The 23,504-nt window shown below is 41.6% G+C and overlaps 3 protein-coding genes across 11 annotated transcripts in view; 2 read left to right on the plus strand and 1 right to left on the minus strand.

The window, feature by feature from the left end:
• The window catches only part of DZIP1 (DAZ interacting zinc finger protein 1), a 55,037-nt gene extending 44,144 nt beyond the window's left edge, over positions 1–10,893 (plus strand). For 5 of the 7 annotated variants that reach the window (XM_072782610.1, XM_072782604.1, XM_072782609.1 and 2 more), the window contains 8 exons: positions 1,380–1,519; positions 1,998–2,160; positions 2,461–2,590; positions 3,190–3,243; positions 4,843–5,036; positions 6,247–6,407; positions 8,155–8,329; positions 9,837–10,893. In XM_072782610.1, coding sequence (XP_072638711.1) covers positions 1,380–1,519; positions 1,998–2,160; positions 2,461–2,590; positions 3,190–3,243; positions 4,843–5,036; positions 6,247–6,407; positions 8,155–8,329; positions 9,837–9,913 — 1,094 coding nt within the window. In that variant the 3' untranslated portion in view covers positions 9,914–10,893. The remainder of the gene's footprint in view (positions 1–1,379; positions 1,520–1,997; positions 2,161–2,460; positions 2,591–3,189; positions 3,244–4,842; positions 5,037–6,246; positions 6,408–8,154; positions 8,330–9,836) is intronic. The other 2 variants (XM_072782606.1, XM_072782608.1) reach the window with 1 other exon arrangement.
• A 1,808-nt stretch (positions 10,894–12,701) lies between these two features.
• Positions 12,702–15,062, plus strand: LOC140607929 (cyclin-G1). The gene has a single exon (XM_072782611.1). It carries the CDS (start codon positions 12,909–12,911, stop codon positions 13,794–13,796), a length of 888 nt encoding a protein of 295 aa, XP_072638712.1. The 5' UTR covers positions 12,702–12,908; the 3' UTR covers positions 13,797–15,062.
• A 56-nt stretch (positions 15,063–15,118) lies between these two features.
• The window catches only part of CLDN10 (claudin 10), a 125,618-nt gene continuing 117,232 nt past the window's right edge, over positions 15,119–23,504 (minus strand). For all 3 annotated transcript variants that reach the window (XM_072782614.1, XM_072782613.1, XM_072782612.1), the window contains exons 4-5: positions 16,019–16,126; positions 15,119–15,435 (exon numbers count right to left, since the gene is read on the minus strand). In XM_072782614.1, the coding sequence (XP_072638715.1) occupies positions 15,312–15,435; positions 16,019–16,126 (232 nt within the window). In that variant the 3' untranslated portion in view covers positions 15,119–15,311. The remainder of the gene's footprint in view (positions 15,436–16,018; positions 16,127–23,504) is intronic.

Here is a 23,504-nt window from a genome sequence, read left to right on the forward strand (position 1 = left end):
GCAGAAGGAGAGTGAGAAGCAGCCTCTCCGTTGAGCAGGAAGCCAGAGGGACATGAGGCTTGATTCCAGGACCCTGGGGTCATGACCTGAGCCAAAGGCAGATGCTTAACCGACTGAGCCACCCAGGCGCCCCTGAACAGTAATACTCTTCGCTGCTGGAGTTGAACTAGGGTTTGGAGAATGTCTGAAATGTGGGACATTTTGTGTGCTTATTCTGACAATCGAATGCTGTGGGTCCCTAAAACTCCCATCTACTGTGGTGGGCGAGGCTGTGCCTCAGAATAGGTGGCCCTTGCCACTCCCGCCCTACTAGGTGCTGGCACTCGACATCACCTTTTGGGTGAAACGCCCATGCCCGGAGACTAGACTCCAGAATGGCAGCCCTGTTGTTGCGTTCTCCAGATCTGGCTTTGGATGTTCACGAAGGGTCTGAACAGCCCAGTAGGGAGCCTCTTACATCAAGCCCTCCCTCTGCTTTGACCTAAGACTCCATCCTTCAGGGTCATGTAGCCACACCCCTTCTCCAAACGCTCTTGAACGCAACATTTTATAGGGGGGGAATGAAAGAGGAACAAGGAAAGAAAAGTTAGGAGAATCTGACCAATTATTTTTTCTTTGCCCTTAATTATAGATTGTTTTAAACAGAATATACTTTTCCTAAGACTCTTGTTAACCTCATTTTCACTTTGGTAAATATTTTGGGAGGGATAATTTCACATTTTGAAATTTTATATAAACTACTGAATTTATTAAATAAAGGCCTAACTATTTGATATACATCGGGCTCCTGGGACACCTGGGTGGCTCAGTGATTGAGCATCTGCCTTGGGCTCAGGTCATGATCCCAGGGTCCTGGGCTTGAGTCTGGCATCAGGTTCCTCGCAGAGAGCCTGCTTCTCCCTCTGCCTACGTCTCTGTCTCTCTCTGTGTGTCTCTCATGAATAAATAAATAAAATCTCTAAAATATATATATACATGGGCTTCTTCAAAAAATTATACATAAATTCTAACAATTTAGGAAAGGAATTCTTCAGGAAGTAGTAAAATAATTTTAGGTTGAGCCACTGAATTTCTAAGGAATTTGTTTTATCTACTGTGCTTCTATACAGGCATTTCTCTTGCATTATTTTACCTGGTAATAATTTGGTTAAGTGGTCAAGAAAGAGTCTTTAAAGGCGCCGAAGTTTTGAAGCCAACTTAAGACAGTTTTAAAAGTTGTGATACTCTAGCATTATATATTGTGCCGAATGGTCAGAGTCCAAAAACTTTAACACATTACAAAATGCTTGCTTGCTGCTTTAAAGTGGTGTTTTGCCAGTTTCTGCTGAGAGACTTTATGTATTTAACTTTTATAACATACTTCATAAACCTTATTTCAGGAAGGGAGACTGAACAGAAATTAAATAACAAGATCCATTTAAGGAAAGCTTTGAAGAGTAACCCCTGCCTCACCAAGGAGATAAGGAGAGTCCTGGAGCAGAGTTTGCTAGAGAAACTGGAAACTTTGGGGATTAATGCGGTAAGCTCGTTCATTTCAGGAACATTTGCTGGCTGTGTTGTATTTTGTTTTCTTAGTAGGAAAGGATCAGAGAAGAGAAGGGATGTGTGTTCTGTCCTTATGACTCATTCTATCCTGATGGCCCACTTTGCATTGTTGATTAGTATACACACACACACACACACGTATACACACCCCTCTGTGCATTGGGTCCTGGGCACTCACAGCCTGGTACCACTAACCAGTCATGAACACTCTCCCCCCCCCCCCCCTCTCTCTCTCTCTCTCTCTCTCTCACACACACACACACACACACACACACCCTCTGTCCCACTGCGCTGGGAGCTCCTTTTGAGGCCAGATCCTGTGTTCTATGTTGGGGTGTCCCTTACCTCACATGCAGCAATTAGAGACAAAAGCTTGGTACAGTTTATGCTGACAAACGTTCATGAAATGAAGACCACCCCAGGATAATTAGTTTAACATTTGATTTCTTCAGGATATACGTGGTATTCCAAGTGATCACTTCGGTAGGGTGCTAAGAATGGTAGAATCAGCAAGACATGAACAAGAAAGACATATACCCAATATTCAGCAAATTCGAGAATTCCTTGAACATGAGGTCAGCTGTAAAATTGAAGAGAGAACCTTACTGTCCTTGGGTAAGCCTGTTACCGACTGCCATTTCATTTCTGTGCATAGGAATGACATCCTATCAGCTTTCATAGTTTTAAATGGTTCTCAGACTACTTGATTGGCAAGTCTAATACTGTTGGAGTCATCATTTGTTGGTCTTGGATTTTATTTTTATTTTTAAAAATGCCTATAGTGTGGACTCTAGACCCAAGAGATGGGCTTTTGGCTTCAACTGTCAGTGAAGACAGTATTGTAGTATTTTCTTGTGCTTTTCACTCACTGATCATAAAGGCCATGGAGACTCATTTATGACACTACTATTCCAGATAAGTGCAGTGCTTCTCAAATGGATACCCTTTCAACTGGAGAGATACCAAAGGCGAAACAGCTTCCGCCCCGAAGCAGACCACTGATTAGACAAAGACCTGTCTTTACTGATAGGACGTCTGCTCCAAAGTAAGTAGATTCAATCCTAACATGTCTGTATTAATGTTTATCCTAGTCAGCTTGGGTGGCCATAACAAAATACCACAGACCAAGTGGCTTAAACAACAGAAATGTGTTTTCTCACACTTCTGGAGATTGGAAGTCTGAAATCAACGTGTAGTAAGGTCAGGTTCTGGTGGCAGCTTGCTTTCTAGGCTTGCAGATGGCCACCTTCTCATTGTGTCCCCCACGGCAGGGAGAGAGAGGTCTGATCCGTCTTCCTCTTCTTAAAAGGACACTAATCCCTTTATGGGAGTGCCACCCTCATGACCTCAAACAAACGTAATCACCTCCCAAAGGCCCAGCCTCCAGAGAGCATCACCTTGGGGGTTAGGGCTTCAGTGTGTAGATTTTAGGGGGACACAGACATTTAACTCACAACAGTGTTTGCCCCAGCAGAGAGTCATGCTTACAGTCCCTGCCAGCCCGTTACTGGTACCAACACACTTGTTGCTGTTCGTCTGCTTTAGCGTGTGTTCAAAAGCAAGACTCCCCAATTCCATAGAAATTTATATTAAATTACATTATTCACCCATGCTGTTTAGAAACGGCTTTCTGTTGTTTTTTAGAATTAAGAAAAATATCGTTGAAGATCATTTTCCCAGAAAATCTTCAACTATTACGTGAGTACTTGGGAGTGGGGAGAGGGCATTTAAAAAGTTATTTCCACTGAACATTCGTTTTATTGTAAATTAGTATGTGTACCACAATTAACTAAAGCCCTACTTAAAAAAATAAATAAATAAAATAAAGCCCTACTTATTAAACATCATAATTAATTTGTTACTCCTTTGTGACATGTCTTTGTTTCTTTATCAGATTTTATGTAAGTCAAAGCACTTATCATCTTGTGGCCCCCACTAAGAAGTGGGACCACCCAGCATCCTTTCCATCATTCACTTTAGGGTCCCGTAATTTTCAATAAGCACAGTAAATTAAATGAATGATGTTGTCTTTCAGTGGCTGGGTCCCTGATAGTGTAGTCAGATGATATTGTAGTATCTCAGTCCTTGTAGAAGTTGATAATGGCCCTAGACCTTACGTCTTAGGCCTTCTTAGGATACTAAGAATCCTAGTCAGTCATAAACAGTATGCCACTGATTCAGTTGCTTACCTGCTAAAGCATGTTTTCTTATCTGTTCAATGGGACAATGCTGCCTTTTTCACAGGACGGTTGTACAAATTAAGAATATATGAAAAGGGTAAAAAAAAAAGAATATATGAAAAGGGGCACCTGGGGCACCTGGCTGGCTCAGTTGGTGGAGCACACGACTCTGGATCTCAGGGTTGTGCATTCAAGCCCCACATTGGGCATGGAGTCTACTTTTAAAAAAATGTAAAATAGATAAAAATAAAAAGCTGTATGTTTAAAAAGGAAAGAGCTTGGCCTCAGGGCGTGGCACTTAATAGGGACTTAATACATTATAGGTATATTATTGTTATTAATTATAAGTGAAACTCATTTTATTATAACTGAATTTCATCATTGACTTTTTCTGGAGACATTAATGCTATAAGTATCTCTTCTTGAGGCATTGTGATATATAGTGGAGACAGTATAAATAAAATATACTGGAGACAATAAACGATTTATCTTTCAAAAGCACTTTTTGTGTACATAACCTCATAGGAAGAGCCTTATTTCATGGGATGTAGTATAATTAAGTCTGGAATTTAAGTGCTCAAAGAATATTCTTAAATGAATGTACACTGCTCTGAACTTCTATCTCACTTTATTTTTCATTCTTTTAAATTCTTCTTTTTTAATTGTGGGAAAAAAAAAAGCACTCATGCAACAATTTCCAAGTGCACATGCTACTGTCAGCCTTATGTGCATTCTGCCTAGACAATTGACTTTAATTTTTTTTTTTTTTTTTACTTTTTATTTAAATTCTAGTTACTTAACAGCACAATATTGGTTTCAGGAGTAGAATTTAGTGATTCATCACTTCCATACAACACCCAGTGCTCATCCCAACAAGTGCCCTCCTGAGTGCCCATCCCCCATCTGGCCCGTTCCCCCACCCACTTTAAAATGGGATGCTAAGTCATGTGATGAAGCAAATGCGATGTGTAGGTAAAAGCACTTTGTAAAGTGCAGTGCTATTATATGTAATGATACTATTTTAAAAGATGGAATCGTTGGATTGCAGAAAAGATTTCTTTTCCCCAAATCCTGAAATGCAAAAACGGGGCCCCTGCTTGGGTTTTCATTTGTTTAGGACCCCTCCATTCAGTTCAGAGGAAGAATTGGACGCAGATGACTTCCTCCAGGCATGCGCATCCCCAGACCTACTTCCGGTGCAGTCCTCCAAAAGCAACAAGAGTGGCTTTGGAAAGAACATTGTCAAAAGTGATACTGACTGGACCGAGGGAAGTGAAATTGAGGATTCTGATATTTCTCTCAAGCCCACAGGTGAGCTCTGGTTATCGAGAATCTTTCTGGAAATTTTGTTCAGGACAGTGGTTCCCAACTGGAGCATCAAGCCTTGGGAGCAGGAGCTGGGAAAGCACTCAGGGAGAGGATGGGGCTAACCCAACCACCACTGCTGCCTAAGGAAGACACACACACAGGGCTTAGCCAGTATTGATGCTCAAGTGGAAGGAGAGGAAAGAGTTGGGAATGCCTATGTGTATTCATTTCCTAGGGCTGTTGGACCAAAGTCCTACAAGCCTTGTGGCATAAAACAGAAATTTGTCTCCATTCCAGAAGCTACAAGGCCAAAATCAAGGGTGACAAGGTTGGTTCTTTGTGAGGGTCAGGAGGGAAAGATCTAGTCTAAGCCTCTGTCCTTGGCTTGGAGATGACCATCTGCTCCCTATGTCTCATTACATCCCCCTCCCCCTGTTCGTGCATCTGTGTCCAAATTTCCCATTTTTATAAGGACATCAGTCATACTGGATTAGGGACCACCCTAATGAACTCACTTTAATTAATTATTTTAATTATAATTTTAAAGGCCTTATCTCCAAAGAAGGCCACATTCCAAAATACCTGGGGGTGAGGACATCATCACTTGAATGTGGAGGGACACAGTTCAACCCACACACAAGGAACGGCTGGCTGTTCTCACACTCTGTGCTGCCTTGGGAGATGGGGCAATTCTAAAGGAACATAAGATCCAAGTGATGCACTGTCAATAATTTGCCAAAGGGGAAGTTGGAGTTAAGGGTCATTTCTTAAAAAAAAAAAAATTCTGTTTGATAAAGTTGAAAAATTACATATTTTAAACATATCTGATATAATTAATTTATTATATACAATTTATATTCACCTATTTAATCTGTAAGATATAACTAATTTTAAAATATTGCTTTTGAAAATACCCACAGGAATATTCCACTCATACAGACTACCTCATTGAAATTAAAGTTTCTGATCATCGCTTGAGTGAGACCATCCTTCTTTGATTTAAAATGAACATTTTATTGCTTCTAGTGTAGGGGATCATGATTTTTTTCTAAAAGAAATTATTACATGTATTAATGTAACTTTTTTCAACCACCAAAATACATCAGTTGATTTTAATTTAATAAACATGATTATTTGCAAAGTTCAGACTCTTTCAAAGTGGCTTGTTCGGTTATTTTAGAATCAAAGAAAGATAATGATTTTTTTTTTTTAGAACTGTACCTCTTTTCTGTTGGTCACATAGGAACCTCCATTAAAACACTAACTGAAAAAGTTGAAAAGACGGTCTCAAATCACAGAAATGTAAATAAGCCAGTTGGAGGGATTAATGTTGCCGAGGCGTTCATCAAAAAAGAATTAAAAGAAGAACTAAAGGTGAAATCATTTTTGTTTGCTAAATATGCACCAAGAAATTCATCTTTTAACAAATATTCCATAATTGCCCTTCTTGTAGTGAAATGTAAAACAAATATAATTATTTAGTATAGCAGCAGTTGAGATTTGTACTGTATCTAGTTTGCAGTGTTACTGCATTTCTTTCCATGCCATAGGGAATCAAAGATACTGAAATGATAATGGGCAAGAAGGCACCCTGTGCTTACCCAGTTTTACAGGTTTTCAAACTCCTGTCACATGTCTGGCTTGACAGGTATAAGTATTAGGTAGCTTGCACAAAGAAACCTGTGACTGGCTAGAACCTGGGGCCTCAGATCCGGGTCTGCCACATGACCTGGCAGTAGAATAGGGACTTTTCAGTGCTTAGCCTCACTTAGGCGCTAGAGTTGGTGGAGAAATCCATCAGACATGAGGGCGGAGCCTGAGCTCTCCTCCCTGAGTGGAGGAGAGGTCCTGACACATTATGAGCGGTTCCAACCCCCAAGATATCAGAAGGGTTTCCATGGAGGGAGAGATCCTGTTGTATTTCTGGGGGCAGCTCATCTGCATTGATGGGGTCTTTGAGTCATAGTCACTAGTTTCTGAGATTTAACTTTTCTTTTTTTAAAGATTTTATTTATTTATTCACAAGAGACACAGAGAGAGAGAGAGGCAGAGACATAGGCAGAGGGAGAAGCAGGCTCCCTGTGGGGATCCTGATGTGGGGACTTGATCCCAGGATCCTGGGACCACAACCTGAGCCAAAGGCAGACAGACGCTCAACCACTGAGCCACCCAGGTGCCCCTAAGATTTAACTTTTGTTTATTGGTAAGTCCAAAGCATTATGTCCTGCTTTCATTAGTTAGTGCCATCAGTGTTGTACAAGCCAAAAATGACAGGAAGTCATCATCATTCAAGAGAAAGCTAATGTGTCTTCCTTAGAAAGGGCGAGGTAGAAATGTGTGCTACTTTCAGATAGGCCCTTGTGGGATGTCACCCTGCAGTTCAATGTCAGATCATCCCATAGGTCAGAGCCTCAAACCCAGCCTCACTCCTACTTGGGGAGCACCCTGTTTCTGGGATTTTCTAAATTTATGGCTGGTGGAGTAGGTAGGAAACCTGTACATCCCCATGGCAAGAAACTAATAAAAGAGGTGGTTCCGCCTGCTTTAAAAACACAGCTTTTTAAACAGACTTGTTTAAAAAGTTAAAAAAAAAAAAAAAAAAAAGAAAACACAGCTTTCGCACAGCCTGGGTGGAGACCCAGGATTGAGTTCCACGTCAGGCTGCCTGCTTGGAGCCTGCTTCTCCCTCTGCCTATGTCTCTGCCTCTCCCTCTCTGTGTGTCTCATGAATAAGTAAATAAAATCTTATAAAAAAAACACACACAGCTTTCCAAATTTGTTTCCTTGCTCTCTAGAAATTACCAGATGGGGATCCTCTGAGATTCCCCAACTTCAAATTAGTGTCAGCAGCTCAGTCTAGCCAAAAAATGACCAAGGGGCACTAACATGTGCTGCATTTTTAAGAAACACTCATTACAGGGGCACCTGGGTGGCTTAGTGGTTGAGCATCTGCCTTTGGCTCAGGTCATGATCCCAGGGTCCCCACAGGGAGCCTGCTTCTCCCTCTGCCTATGTCTCTGCCTCTCTCTCTGTGTCTCTCATGAATAAATAAAATCAGAAAGAAAGAAAAGAAAAGATAGAAAAAGAAAAGCACTCCTTATTCTCCATGTATTTCTTTCAGTGTGCAGATGTGGATGATGATGACTGGGACATATCATCCTTGGAAGAAGATAAATCTCTGGGGAAAAAAACTGGGCAAGAACAGAAGGAACCTCTACCTGTGAAGAATGAGTCAAATTCTACTCAAGTGCCAAATGCCTGGGGTGCACCTAATCTGAAGGGGCCAAAGGGAGAAGGTTTGCTGCTTTAGTGTCTTGAAGCTCAGTCCATTTTCCAGTTATTTGTTTCATCTTTATAACTATCTAATTAAGCTATGTTAAAATATCATCAAGCAGAAACACTGTTGGTATAACAAATATCTTGATGTTTGCACAAAGCATACTTGTTATATTGTGTGCTTTGTGCACATTTATTCCTTTTTAAAGTCCTTTAATCTGTGTACATATTTAATTTGGACCTAATCTTTAGTCTTTATATTTTCACATTGGTTTTGAAAATGTCCATACAAATATTTTCTTCATGCAGCTGCCTTGCAGAAATTAAAATTTTTGATCCTACAGCTGAATGGGGCCGTTCTTCTGGCAGTCTTCCTGTATTAATCTGTTTACACTATTAAATGTTTTCCTTTATTTCCTTGGAAGAAAGATTTCTCTTGCCACATTGCTGCTAGTGGGATGAATTACAAATGAAACCAAGAGTTGATACCGTTCCTGGATGAGTCCTAGGGTCTGGCTAAGTCCAGTGACTTAACTCTCAATATATTTAATTTTTTAAATTATGAAATAATGATTTTTTAAGATTTTATTTATTCTTGAGAGACATAGAGAGAGAGGCAGAGACAGAGGCAGAGAGAGAAGCAGGCTCCCTGCAGGAGCCCGATGTAGGACTCAATCCCAGAACCCCGGGATCACGACCTGAGCCGAAGGCAGATGCTCAACCACTGAGCCACCCAGGTGTCCCCGATCTGTAGCTTTAAATGAATACGTGCAAACCTCTCCATCTGTCTCTTCCATTTTTAGCAGGATCTCTTGCCCCTTCACTTTGTAAGATGAGCCACTGCTGTGTCTTTCCTTCCCTGCAGGACATGAGTCGTGCCTTTACTTCCACGCTGTGCCCATCGCTAGGTTATCTGTGCTGTCTGAAGTGTTTTTCCGACAGAACCTACCAGGCTGTGCACAGTAGTGACCGTCGGTACACAGGGCCAAGAGGACGCTCGGAATACCTTTCCTTCCTCTTCTCCCCTGGCCCTGAACTCATGCCCCTTCAAAGAAAACCAGTCTAGAGGCAGAATTCAAGTAGAAGTCTCCACGTGGTACGGTTTAGGGACTCAAGATCCTTCTTAACGAACTTCATACTGAAGCTCATCTACCCTGGGAAGATCTGTATTTACCATTTCATTTCCACTGGGCTTCTTACAATTTCATTCTCCTTTCTTTACACCTGTCACTCAGAGTCAGTAACAACAACAAAACGTCCTATTAGCACAGCTAAGGATCCTATCCAGGTGCTGAACCAGGGAAGGAGAGATGCTGAGTGGAAGCCTCTGGACAAGGGTCCCATGAGGGTATTCTGGTTGTGTGGCTGTTTCATGGTCAGATTGCACTGGAGCCTCCTCCACAGCCTGCGGGAGCTGGGTTGTGTGGACTAGCCCGCAGACCAGACACAGAGGGACAGAGGACGGATTCTTCTAGGCCGGTCTGATCATTGAGGCTCCCCTTCCTCCATGTCTTTCTCCCTCCACAGGTCTTCAAGATGAATCCAGCACACTGAAAAGCAGCCTAGTAACTGTGACGGATTGGAGTGACTCTTCAGATGTGTAACAACCAGAGCCTGGGAGTCAGAGGGTCCCGACACCAACAGGATTCGTCATCTGCCCACAAGATCCGAGCACTCCTGCCTTACAGCATTTCCCCCAATAACAAGGAAGCTGACTCAAAGAACCAGGGTCTCTTGAACAGCACCTAATTCAGTCCTGAAAAACAAAAACTTTCCACAGTATTTTGAAGCATAGAGAGTCATTTAAGACTTCTGCTGCTTAAAAGTAATGTGTCATTGAAGTCATAAAAAGTGTTTTCTTCAGAACGGTACTCTAGTGTTTAAGTGTATTTTTTCAAGTAGTTTTTAAGTGAATTTTTTTAAAACTTACAGGTTTTGGTTTGAATTAAAACTTTTTTTTATATATATATATTTCTTATGTCCATTATCACACTGCAAGTGTTTTATTACAAAATTCTGTTAGTACACTTACAAGTGAAATAGTGGAATCAGTGAAATTTTCACAGTAGCTTGGTTATTTTTCATATAGAAGTAAACTTAGAATTATAAAAATATAGCCCATATTAAATTTAAAAATAGGCCCACATTAAATACATTTTCCAGAAATACGTATACCACATGCAGCTTTGAGCTGTTAAGCATGTTGTTATCAAACAATTATTTTAGAACTTTACCATTTCTGCAGTATAATCCTTACCTTGGATATTTTACGAATAAAATGTAGCTGTTTTCAATGTCAATTAATTTATCAGAACATGAATAGAAAAGAACATTGCTGAATTCCTATGTGTATGTAGGTTGGTTTTTTTTTTTTGAATGCCCAACCCATTATTATAAAGTACCTCAAAACTAATTAGTTCTGTTCTTAACAGTTGTCAGTGGTCAGAAAGTTCATATAAACTGGTTTTCCACATTTTTCTATACTTTGTGGTACTATCTGTATTGTTCCCCCTCCAAAGCAACATTTTAACTAATGGTCTGTTGGGTTCTGGATCTCTTTCAAGTAAAGCCCTCCATTACATCATTGTGACTGCGGTTGAGTTATTAAGGATGAGTTCTGAGCTACGCTGACCTTGTTGGTGGGTTAGGTTTGCCCTGTTAGCTGTGCCACACGACATCCTGAACGTACTCATGTTCTACATAAGAGCCCGAATAAACGCCAAATCAAATTTTCATGTAGTAGGACAGGGATAAGCAACACACCCAAGCCACTCTGAGCCTAAGAAGGCACCCGGCCACACTGCACTCCCTCAGGTACTTTTCCAACAGATGTTTATTGAGCTACTTGGGTCTGTTTTGCTTTTGTAGCATGCATCATTCATTCATCAGAACAACTTTGGGACACGGTGATTATCATAATCCTCATCCTGAAGATGTGGAAAATGTAGAATTAGGAAGTAACTTGCCAAGGGGGCATACAACTAGAAAGTGCAAGACCAAGTGTTATCTGGGTCTCCATTCCAAGCTCCGTGTCTGCCCCCTGGTCTTCACACTTGATGGAAGGAGAAATGGGATGAGCTTCTGCTAAGCAGACCCAGTATAGAAATTAAGTTGGCATATCTGTGTCACAAAGGTCACTCCTCTAACTCATTTCTTTAGTCCTACGGCACTGTTCTTAGGGATGTGGTTGTTTCGATTTTGTTTGGACCTTATATTTCCCCTCACTGATGCACAGCTAACATGTTTGTGGTCCTGACAGAGCTTTCCTGTCCTTTCACCCTGTCCTCCCACTAAATTCTTCAGGAGCTAGAACACGTCAGTACAACCTGAACATCACCTTCACCGGTGCAGCTCTGAAAACACTTGGTTTTAAACACATACTCATAAAATCCTGCCCCCACACAGGGCATCTAAACTTCCTTGTGGCTTTCAGTTCATTTGTGTCCCTAGAAGATATATTATATATTATATATATTGTATTATATACTTTTATATTCTTATATTTACTATTTCATATTTATATAGATTTTTATAGATCTTACATATTATATATTCACATATATAATTTTTTTAGTAACAAACTTGTTCATTTCCTCTTCCCATTGAACATCTCCAAATAATATTTTTCCCTTTTAAGTCTTGCATGGCTATGTTCAATTCAAGTACCTTGAAAAATGGTCAGTCTCTCCATTATCCAGCCTGGTTGTACACACAGGGCCCCCAGAGACGCACCAGAACTTGCCCATCGGTTCTGAGCCAGGCAGGTGCCATACAGGCTCTGGGACCTTCCTCAGTTGGCTACAACTTCAGCCATGACCAGCATCTCTAGCTGGGCTCATGCTGACATTCCAGCCCAGTATTCCAGCTTTCTGTATCAGAGAAGCCTAATCAGCTCTTTAAGGTGGATATGCCAGGCAATGGGCATTGATGTCTCAGCCCCATTAGCCTTTCCTTGAGCGGTTCACTGAGAATCACACTGGGTGACAAACAGGGGTCAGAAAGCAGGGGTCCGGGATCCCTGGGTGGCTCAGCGGTTTGGTGCCGCCTTCAGCCCAGGGCCTGATCCTGGAGACCTAGGATCGAGTCCCACGTCAGGCTCCCTGCATGGAGCCTGCTTCTCCCTCTGTTTGTGTCTCTGCCTCTCTCTTTCTCATGAATAAATAAATAAAAATCTTAAAAAAAAAAAAAAAAAAGCAGGAGTCATCACTACACAACCAGTAACCTGTCCATTCAACTCAAACATCCTTTGAGAACTGTCTCAGACTGCCCTCCCACCATTCACAAGACACACTCCTTACACACCTTCTGTTTAATATAGGAAAAGAAACAAGGAATGAGGACAAAGAATGCCATGTCTGAACGATTAAGGAGAGGCTATGTTACAAATACTTGGGCTCCGAGCTGACCCTGTGGTGGGCAGTGTCGTCCGGGCGGCGCTGCGGAGACCTCCGCCCAGGACGGCTCCCCCTCCCCGGGCCTCTCCCCTCTTACCCGCGAGTCCCCTCGCCTCGTGGGCCTATCGGATCTGTTATCGCGGGGTGAGGTGAGAGCAGGCCCGGGGAGGGTAGTCACGGCTGAGGAGCCGCAGTCGCGGTCAAGATGATAGAAGTACTGACAACAACTGAATCTCAGAAACTGCTACACCAGCTGAATGCCCTATTGGAACAGGAGTCCAGATGTCAGCCAAAGGTCTGCGGCTTGAGACTAATTGAATCTGCACACGATAATGGCCTCAGAATGACTGCAAGACTAAGGGACTTTGAAGTAAAAGATCTTCTTAGTCTAACTCAGTTCTTTGGCTTTGACACGGAGACATTTTCTCTAGCTGTGAATTTACTGGACAGATTCCTGTCCAAAATGAAGGTACAGCCCAAGCACCTTGGCTGTGTTGGGCTGAGCTGCTTCTATTTGGCTGTTAAATCAATAGAAGAGGAAAGGAATGTACCATTGGCAACTGACTTGATCCGAATAAGCCAGTATAGGTTCACGGTTTCAGACTTGATGAGAATGGAAAAGATTGTATTGGAGAAAGTGTGTTGGAAAGTCAAAGCTACTACTGCCTTTCAATTTCTGCAACTCTACTACTCACTTATTCAAGAGAACTTACCAATTGAAAGGAAGAATAGCCTTAATTTTGAAAGACTAGAAGCTCAACTTAAGGCATGCCACTGCAGGATCATATTTTCTAAAGCAAAGCCTTCTGTGTTGGCATTGTCTATCATTGCACTGGAGATCCAAGCACAGAAGTTTGTAGAGTTAACTGAAGGAATAGAATGTCTTCAGACACATTCCAAGATAAATGGCAGAGATTTGACCTTCTGGCAAGAACTTGTATCCAAGTGTTTAACTGAATATTCATCAAACAAGTGTTCCAAACCAAATGTTCAGAAGTTGAAATGGATTGTTTCTGGACGTACTGCACGGCAATTGAAGCATAGTTACTACAGAATAACCCACCTTCCAACAATTCCTGAAATGGTCCCTTAATTGGATTGTTACAGCAACAAAAAAGCTCTTCTCTGAAGCCTTTCTCCACAATCCTGAGCTATGGATTCCATGATGTTATAATGAATTTAAGCTGTGAAGCCTCAGAACATCACTAGATTAGCATTGATGTTCTCAGATTTGGGAAAACTACCTAATTAACATGCTGTAGTGGAATTAAATTAAATTTAAATTCATCTGTGAGGCATACAAATGAAAGCTAAGAGCATAAATGTGAAATGTTAATAACAAGCCTGGGAAGGTAAACTGTGAATCTTCATTTCTAACATTGACCCAACTTTCTATGTTGGGTCAATATATTATATTTAGGTGGTATCAAAAGTGGTAACCTAATTAAATTCTAAATTATGAGGTATAGATTAAAACCAACATTTCACAAATGCACTTTTAAGGCATAACAAGGGTCACTATTCTAGGCAATGAAAATGGTTTCTTGGTACCTATAGTGCAAATAATAGATAATTCCGAGATCTAGACTTTACTGCTACTTGGGAATTATACTTAAATTTGAGGGCATTTTATAAAAGTAAAACTACAGGCCTAGTTATTTTGGCATATTAAGTTATTGTTAATATTTTTCCTAAAAAACTGGTGGTTTGCATCCATGGTAAAATTTACACAGTATTTGCTGCCTCCATCTAATCCCATCAAGAAACTTTGTTTTTATTGTGTTAGTAATTCAAAATAACTATGCTCCAAAAACTTGATTTAACACTCCAGAAGTTTTTACTAAGGGCTGTTTTTATAAAAACTGCTATTGCTTCTAACTTAGAATTTTTAAAGGAAGAGAATATACTTTCACTACTTGCCCCTCCTGTGCCCAAAGAAAGTCTTTAAAAAAGTCAGTAGGCATCCTCATAATTATGAAGTTGCTAAGGTAGTATTTGAGATTTTCTTTTAAGTCAGTGACCGTAAGGAGATCTACGGCATTAAAAGTGATGTAAACAGTTACTCAGTGCAGCAAGTAGCTTGTGTCCATCCAGAATGGCTGTACCCATTTATGACATGTTATGGGTAAATGTGCACTGGAAAATAAACCAAAGAACCACAATATATCTTATACTTTTGTGAACTGTGTTTTATGGATAACTTCAGTTTTCCCAAAAAGCTGACATATTTCAATAATTTGACATCAGTGTTAATTCTGAGTTGGCAGAGGTAGCCTAACCAACTACCATTATGTTTTGGTACTAAGGGCTATACCTTTCAATAAAGTTACTGAAATGCAAAAAAAAAAAAAAAAACAAATACTTGATCCCTCAGTGCTAAATACATGTTCTATAAGTGTATAAAATATATACAAATCCTGTAAATAACCTGTTTATTTTTTATAGAAAGCCTCAACAGAAAATGATTAGAACATTTACATCCATACAATCAGAAAATTCTCCAAATTCATATTTTAAAAATAGTTTGAGTGCGGATTAGAGGAGGGCTTTGAGGGGATCATTGTGTGAACAGTTCACTTTTATAAGACAGCTTGCAGCAGTGCTCTTTTCAGACATAAGCATTTTTATCAAACTGTTTTGAAGGGTTTGTGGTTTTAAAATCTCCTTCTGCACCAGGATACTTTGTCCGAGAAGACAGAACGGATGTGGCACCATTGTATGCATATCCCATCCTGCAAGGCAAAACACAGTTTGGTAGCTCCTATTTTACATGGAAGGCAGAAACCATTCCCCCTGCTGCTGTCCCAGCTAAGTTTCAGGCTCTCCCTGATTACTTTTAGCTAGCTTTCTCTCCTCCTCTATCACGCCCACCTCCTCCCCCACCCCCTAAATATCTCACTGTCATTTCTCAACAGTGTGTCGATGTGAATCTCAGCAGAAGAAACTCGTGGCTTGTTCATTAGTTCAGTTTTACTCGTAAACCTCCTCTTCCCAGACCCTAGGGGACCATAGTGACCTTCATCGGTAATTTCTGCCTATGTGAAAATGATGAGGCCAAGGTGAAGAATATGCCCCACAGTAAGACCTATCCTGCTTACAGAAACGGCTCAGAAACGTAAGCAGGACAAGCTCTGTTTTTTTTTAATTAACTTTAATGAACTATACATTCTATTCACTGTATTATATTTAATATATTTGCTATATGTTCCTTTTACCAATTCTAGTTTTTTGACATTTCTAAGAATCATGTGAGCTATCTATAATTTGCCCTACCTGTAATCATTTTAACAGGTCATGTCTGTCTCTTTTTCATACCTGGGGGGTTTGTTGTTGTCAGATATTGAAAAGCAGAATATGACACCACCAATTATGCAGAGTGAAGCTCCTGCCCATCCAATAAACAAAGCAGCTCCTAATTCATACCTGTGAGGAAGTATTACACAAATATTACAGCTTACTTATTTGGGAGTAAACAGTATCTAAGACTAGTGAGCCAATGTTTATACTAGATGCTCATCATAAACTTTTGCTACTAGAGCTTGTAGGAAGTAATAGCATCTTGCATCTGTATCACGCTTTAAACTTTATCCAGTGTTTTTCTAGCCATCACTTGATTGTATCTCCCCAACTGCCTAAAAGGAAGATGAAGTGATCCCCGCAGGCCAAGCGGAAGCAAAGCCAACTGAAAAGCCCAAACCTCCCAGCTCAGCCAGTATCTTTCCTCTGGGCTCTGTCTGAAGCTCACAAAGCTTTCCATCTATTTATTCTGCTATGCAGGGTAAATTATTTAGCAGACTCCAGTTAGAAAACAGCAGGTAGCTTTTGCTTTCAGCTTAATTCAGTTCAATAGACACGGATTTGCAAATCACATACAAGGTGTTGAAGGATGGCAAAATATTCCAGCCCCAGAGAGGCCACATGGGCATGAGGATTATTTTGAGCTGAAGGCAACAACAGAAAAGCACATACAAGAAAAGCTCTCTGGCCCTTCCCACACACCCTGCAGCAGGATACACATCTTTAAAGATGTTCCCCCCCCCACCCCTCCTGCCAGGAAGGACTGAAGTCAACCACCAGAGACAACCGTATACCAGGGGGGCATACAAAAGGCACAGGGGAGTCTTCGTAACAAACTTTACTAACTAGTCCTGTCTTCCATTAGTTCCCCCACAGATCTGTGTTCCTACAATTTGCTGCCCCAGAAGCTCAATATCCTTTTCCCTTGTCTTGTCACTTCTCTCTGAGCTTACTGTTCTTTTATTTGGATGCCATAGAAGCCCGAGTTCTAACCAGCCTTTTGAGCATTGGGTACTCCTACACATCTGCATGATGCTCATGTTAACCAACTCTGTTTTTCTCTTGTTAACCTGTCTTTTGTCAGTCTGATTTATACGGTCTTAGCTGAGAACCCAGGAGAGTGGAGAGGGGAAAAAGTTAAGTTTTTCCTTGTCAACAGAGCCCATAAAAAGTCAGTGCTACATACAGCGTTATCTTGCTTCTCACCACAATCTAGTGGGGAATAAATACAAAATAACATCATTTAGTGACCGACAGCTATCTGGCTGGCCACAGTACTCTGCTGATGCCTCAAGCAGATGCAAAGATGAACAAGATCAACAAGACAGCCCCTACCTTGGGTAGGTCCCCACAAAAGGTACAAATAATGCTAGAGTAAACAACAAAAAAAATCATTTACAGTGGAGGGCTAGAGGAAATGGTTTTAGGGGAAGAGCACTCACCGAGAAAAACAAGTAAGGAATGACAAAAGTATGTCAAAATGTTAGGGCTCTGTGTTTTCATGTTTGGCGATCCTTTTTATGAACAACAGGCTTTTTTGTTTTAAAGATTTATTTATTTGAGAGAGTGAGCAAGTGAGAGAGAGCACAAGCAGGGGAAGGAGCAGAGGGAGAAGCAGACTCTCTGTTGAGCAGGGAGCCTGATATGGGGCTTGATCCCAGGACCTGAGATCACAATCCAAGCCAAAGGCAGATGCTTAAATGACTGAGCCACCTAGGTGCCCCAGAATAGCGTTTCTTAAATAAAGAAGTGATTCTCGAGAGTTTTTGGCCCATAGATTTCCATCACAAGGCAAAAACTGATGGATACTACCCCCAACCTAATGGGGATAAAATGAAGTCCAAGCAGGAGGAGTCTCTTTTGTTCATGCAGAATCCACAGAAGAGCTGAGACAGGAAAAAAAGAAGTGAAGGTAAGAAGGGGCAAGGCAGGGCCAAAGTGGGCTCCTTCCCCAGCCTGTTCCCTGAACCAGGTGCAGGGGCAGGCTTAGGTCTCAAGGCCATACTACACTGCTGAGAGCAGCTGGCATGTACTGCCTGGGCCTGTCCCAAGTTCTGCCTCATCTGTTTCTCTGTGCCGTGTCACTGGCTGAACTCCTGGCTGGGCATGGGTAGGCTCTCTGGTGTGACCGGAATCACAGCAGCAATGGAAGAGTGGCCCCAACTGCCAGCGGGGTGGAATCTGGAAGCAACATTCACAGAAGATCAAGAACGTACAGTCTACTCGCTCATTTCCAGATCTACCTATAGTGACAATTTCATAGCCTGAGCGCACAACTGGGAAGAGGTGATGCACATGATACATGCTGCCCTGGGGTCCCTTCTTTTTAAAAATATTTTATTTAAATTCAATTTGCCAACATATAACACCCAGTGCTCATCTCATGTGGTCCCTTCTTTTCTCACTCTTATGTTGCCTTTTGTGGGAAACCCCATTGGTTTGTTGAAGCAAGGAACAGCCACAGCAGAACAGCTACAGGTAACCACCTCGTCCTGCCTTAGAACACTATGTTCTGGAAACCAAGAAATTTCCCCAAGTGCTCCCAGCAGAGGCAATGGTAGAAAGAGAAGATTGCTGCAAAGTTGTACAAAACACCTTCAGTCTACACACACACACAAAAAAACTGGCCCAAAAGGACTCAAGAGTGAAGTGTACCATTGATAAAGAGCTGACCAGACCAAAAGGGTAAAATTCACTGTCCTATGAAAGATACCTTCATGAAATATCATGCCATACATCTAAGAAGGATATCCTGAATTTCTACAATCAGCCCTCCTTTTATGATGTTTGAATGCAACCATGCATATAAAACAAGCAAAGTGACTTCCCGGTTGTTAGGTGCAGGGCATCTGACCTCTTTAAAATATCTGCAAGTCCTAGGGCATGGATGGTGCAGTCAGTTGAATGGCCAAGTCTTGGTTTCAGCTCATGTCTTGGTCTCAGGGTCATGAGATTGAGCGCCACATCAGGCTCTGCTTGAGATTTTCTCCCTCCCCTTCTGCCCTTTGTGTGTGTGTATTCTCTCTCTCTCAAAATAAATAAAATCTTAAAAGAAAACAAGCCTGAAAGTCCCATAGTAGTAAGCTGGCACTGGATGCCCATCATGCTGTCACAGCTAAAAGTGAGCACACTGAACATTTCTACTTGTAGGACATTATCATGGGATGACTATTTAATGATACTTTCTGTTTTTCTGTTTTTGTCCTCCTAGAGTTCAGGCTGTCTTCCCTGATGAAACTATGCCTCAGTATTAGTCTTAGTGTAAATAACTCCTGAAGCAACATTCTGAGATTTTTCTTAAAAAAATATTTAGCTTTCTAAAATATGATTCAGTGCTGGGTACCATGGTTGATTAAAAATAAGCTTCTAGGGCAGCCTGGTGGCGCAGAGGTTTAGTGCCGCCTGCAGCCCATGGTGTGATCCTGGGGACCCGGGATCCAGTCTCAGGTCAGGCTCTCTGCATGGAGCCTGCTTCTCCCTCTGCCTGTGTCTCTGCCTCTCTCTGTGTGTGTGTCTCTCATGAATGAATAAATAAATAAATAAATAAATAAATAAATAAATAAATAAATAAATAAAATCTTTAAAAAAATAAGCTTCTAATTATTAATAGTGGCCAACCAAGGGTGATGGTGATAGAAAATCATAAGCCATGGCTCTTGAGTCATCTCAAACAGGAGTACGGGGTTGGCCAGGCATCCGGCACTTAGCCCGAACAGCTCTCGAGCCTGCCCTCCATGACCCCCCGTTCCTTGCCCTTTCAAAGCTCCATTCTCCTTCCTTTTCTCAGACACCAGAGGATTTAAGCATCTGGTTTTCAAGTCACCTGCCATTTTTTTTGGTGGTGTTACTCATATTTCTGAAAGACCAATCTTCCGTCAGGATGTCTGCAGTGATAAATGTCAGTGAATCTTTTAAAAACCTCAACTGTTAGTAGAAAGTAAAAATCCGGGGATCTCTGGGTGGCTCGGCGGTTTAGTGCCTGCCTTTGGCCCAGGGTGCGATCCTGGAGTCCCGGGATCGAATCCCACGTCAGGCTCCCGGCATGGAGCCTGCTTCTCCCTCTGCCTGTGTCTCTGCCTCTCTGTCTCTCTCTATGTCTATCATGAATAAATAAATAAAATATTTTTAAAAAACTCACTCAAAGGAGCATGCAAACACATATATGATGTCATCACAAATCAGAATAAATTACTCAGGCAGGCCAAATGTCAGGACTTGTATCTTTCTATTCATTTAAGCTCTTAAAACTTCCTGAAGAACTGTGAGTTTGTGTATTCTTGTTTTTAAATATATTTTCAGGGCACCTAGGTGGCTCAGTCAGTGAAGTATCTGCCTTCAGCTCAGATCATGATCCCAGAGTCCTGGGATCGAGCCCCGTGTCAGGCTCCCTGCTCAGCGGGCAGTCTACTTCTCCCTGTCCCTCTGCTGCTCCCCCTGTTTGTTCTCTCTCTCTCTCTCTCTCTCTTTCTCTTTTTCTCTGTCAAATAAATAAAATATTTAAAAATAAGAAATATATTTTCATTTTTCTTTAAGTCAGTAAATACAGATTCTACTCCAAGAATAATATCATTTCCATGTGAGTTCCTTGTGTATTCTCTGAGAGACAAACAGTAAACAGTACCAGCTTAGAGCTGAAGTCTTTAAGAGACTCCATGTCTACACCAGTAATTTTTAACAGCTGGCTTTTGTGACTCAGTTCTTTCTCTTGCAGAGATGTTTGCTTCTGCATTCTATGGAAAGACACATATAGCTGACCTACTCATCAGGGACTTGACTTCACACCCATCAGTGCTTGTGATCTGTGATCTGGCAAAAACTGGCTGGCATTACTGAAAGCCGGGATTGAGAGAGAGCAATGTAATATCCACTCAAATTTCTTCCAAAGCATGCCTCTTTTGACACTCACTGGGAAGCTTAGTCTCTACCTGGAAATCTTCGTTTTTTGGTAACGCTAAGAAGCTAACTTTAAAACCTCAGAAGATCACCACATTTCAGATGCTCTGCTGCAGGTCTTTCTTTCATTAGCAATATCCTCCTGGCGCCAGACCAGCTTCCCCAACTCAGAGCACACCCTCTTTATTGGTCTGTTATGATAGCCAACATCTTTTTCATTATTCTGAAAAGCTATAAATTTGCTTAGCACCAGACAGATCCACTATTGTCATGGTGAGGACAGAACTTCAGTTCATGGATCAAAACATTGTTTTTAGAGTACCTCAAATAATCCGCTCGGTTGATAGGACTAATCAAAAGCTGCCTGTCTGACTTCAACTCATTTATGTAATTGAAAGTAAATTTAGTAAATAGGGGAAAACTGTACCTCTATACAGAGAAATGAAAACACAGATTAATCACCTAAAAATTCCCACAAAAAAGAACCATAATGATCTAAGGCATTAAAATGTCCTCTGCGGGCAGCCCTGGTGGCCCAGCAGTTTAGCGCTGCCGTCAGCCTGGGGTATGATCCTGGAGACCTGGGATCGAGTCCCACGTCGGGGTCCCTGCATGGAGCCTGCTTCTCCCTCTGCCTGTGTCTCTGCCCCTCTCCGTGTGTGTGTGTGTGTGTGTGTGTGTGTGTGTGTGTGTGTGTCTGTCATGAATAAATAAATAAAATCTTTAAAAAATAAAATAAATAAAATAAAATAAAATAAAATAAAATAAAATAAAATATCCTCTGCACTGTTGGGTGAAATCATTCTCATCCATCTGGCTGTGCCTGGGGCCCTAGAGAACTAGGACCACACCCAGAGGCCTTAATTCTGATCATCTCGCACTTGACCTCATACTTCAGCCCTGTAATCTTCACGGGAATCTGAGGGAATGGATTAGAGAACATCTCTTATTTGCACCTCCTCTTTTTTCTTCCTTGCACCCCAGCCCGTCATGACTTATTTGCCATCCACAGGCAGCTCGTGTAGCCTACCCGGGTCACCACCACAGAAATGACAAGCTGGCATTGTGCTCATCATGTGTTTTGAGATAGACGAGAGAGACACAGCTCTGCTCTCAAGGATCTCAGCGTCTAGCGGGGATGGTCAGATATGAAGCAAATAATGACACCAGATTGTAATGAAATTTAACAGCAGCATCAGAAGAGCATGTTTTTGCTCAGTCCCAGATCCACAGAGATGTGGTTCAAGTAAATGTTTACAACAATAGCTACTATTACCAAAAAAAAAAAAAAAAAATAGCTACTATTACCGTCAGCTCACTGTACTAGGATTTTGGTGTGTGTGCCAAGATTTTTTTTTTTGCATAATTATATCCAATCTTCATCACAATCCTGAGAGATAGGTCTTGCTATCTCATTTTACAAGTGAGCAAACTGAAGCACAGGGAAATTTCACTTGACCCATACCTCGGCTAAGTAAATAGCAAAACCAGGATTTAAAACCCAGAAATGTGATTCCGAACCTTAAGCTCTTCACCACACTCCTTCTTCCCTTTATGTATACTTTAGCTACATAAAAGTTTTTATCAATCTGAGAAGATACAATCAGTGTAATGTACTTTTGGTTGTCATTTCAGAGAGAAGGGAGCTTTCTCTCTCCCCAGCTCACTGCCTTCTCCGTGGCTCACGAGCTCCAGGGTATGGAATTTTGTCTGAATTCCCCTCAGGCTGTCTTCTCACCCGGCACAAAAAAAGGTGAGTGTAGCAATGAAAATCATGGCATGGAGGACTGGGAAAAAAGAAAGGAAGGAGAAGAAGAAGAAAGAAGGAGAAGAAGGAGAAGAAGGAGAAGGAGGAGAAGGAGGAGAAGGAGGAGAAGGAGGAGAAGGAGGAGAAGGAGGAGAAGGAGGAGAAGGAGGAGAAGGAGGAGAAGGAGGAGAAGGAGGAGAAGGAGGAGAAGGAGGAGAAGGAGGAGAAGGAGGAGAAGGAGGAGAAGGAGGAGAAGGAGGAGAAGGAGGAGGAGGAGGAGGAGGAGGAGAAGGAGAAGGAGAAGGAGAAGGAGGAGAAGGAGAAGGAGAAGGAGAAGGAGAAGGAGAAGGAGAAGAAGAAGAAGAAGAAGAAGAAGAAAGAAAATGCAGCAGCACCTCCAAAAACAAAACAAAACCTGGTTAGCAAACAAACAAACAAACAAACAAAAAAAAAACAAAAAAAAAAAACCTTCTTTAAGACCCCCCGGGGAGTGAAGTGACCTTGCTAAAAGTCACAGAGCCAGGAGCCAGGTCTTTGACATCCAAGATACGGTTTATTTTTTCAGATTCTATTTATGTGACACAGAGAGAACGAGAGTGAGAGAGAGAGAGCGTGCGCACAAACAGGAGGAGCAGCAGAGGGAGATGGAGAAGCAGGCTCCCCACACAGCAGGAAGCCTGATGCAAGACTCCATCCCAAGACCAGCTCCCCCAATTACCACCTGAGCCGAAGGCATACATTTACCAAGGCATATGTTTAACCAACTGAGCCACCCAGGCACCCCTAAGATAGTATTTCTTTAAACATATTGTCCTACTCATTTTAACCAAGAGTGGTAATAGCCAAAATAAATACTCCAGTTAC

Source organism: Canis lupus, chromosome 17, assembly GCF_048164855.1.
Source record: "Canis lupus baileyi chromosome 17, mCanLup2.hap1, whole genome shotgun sequence".
Classification (NCBI taxonomy): domain Eukaryota; kingdom Metazoa; phylum Chordata; class Mammalia; order Carnivora; family Canidae; genus Canis; species Canis lupus.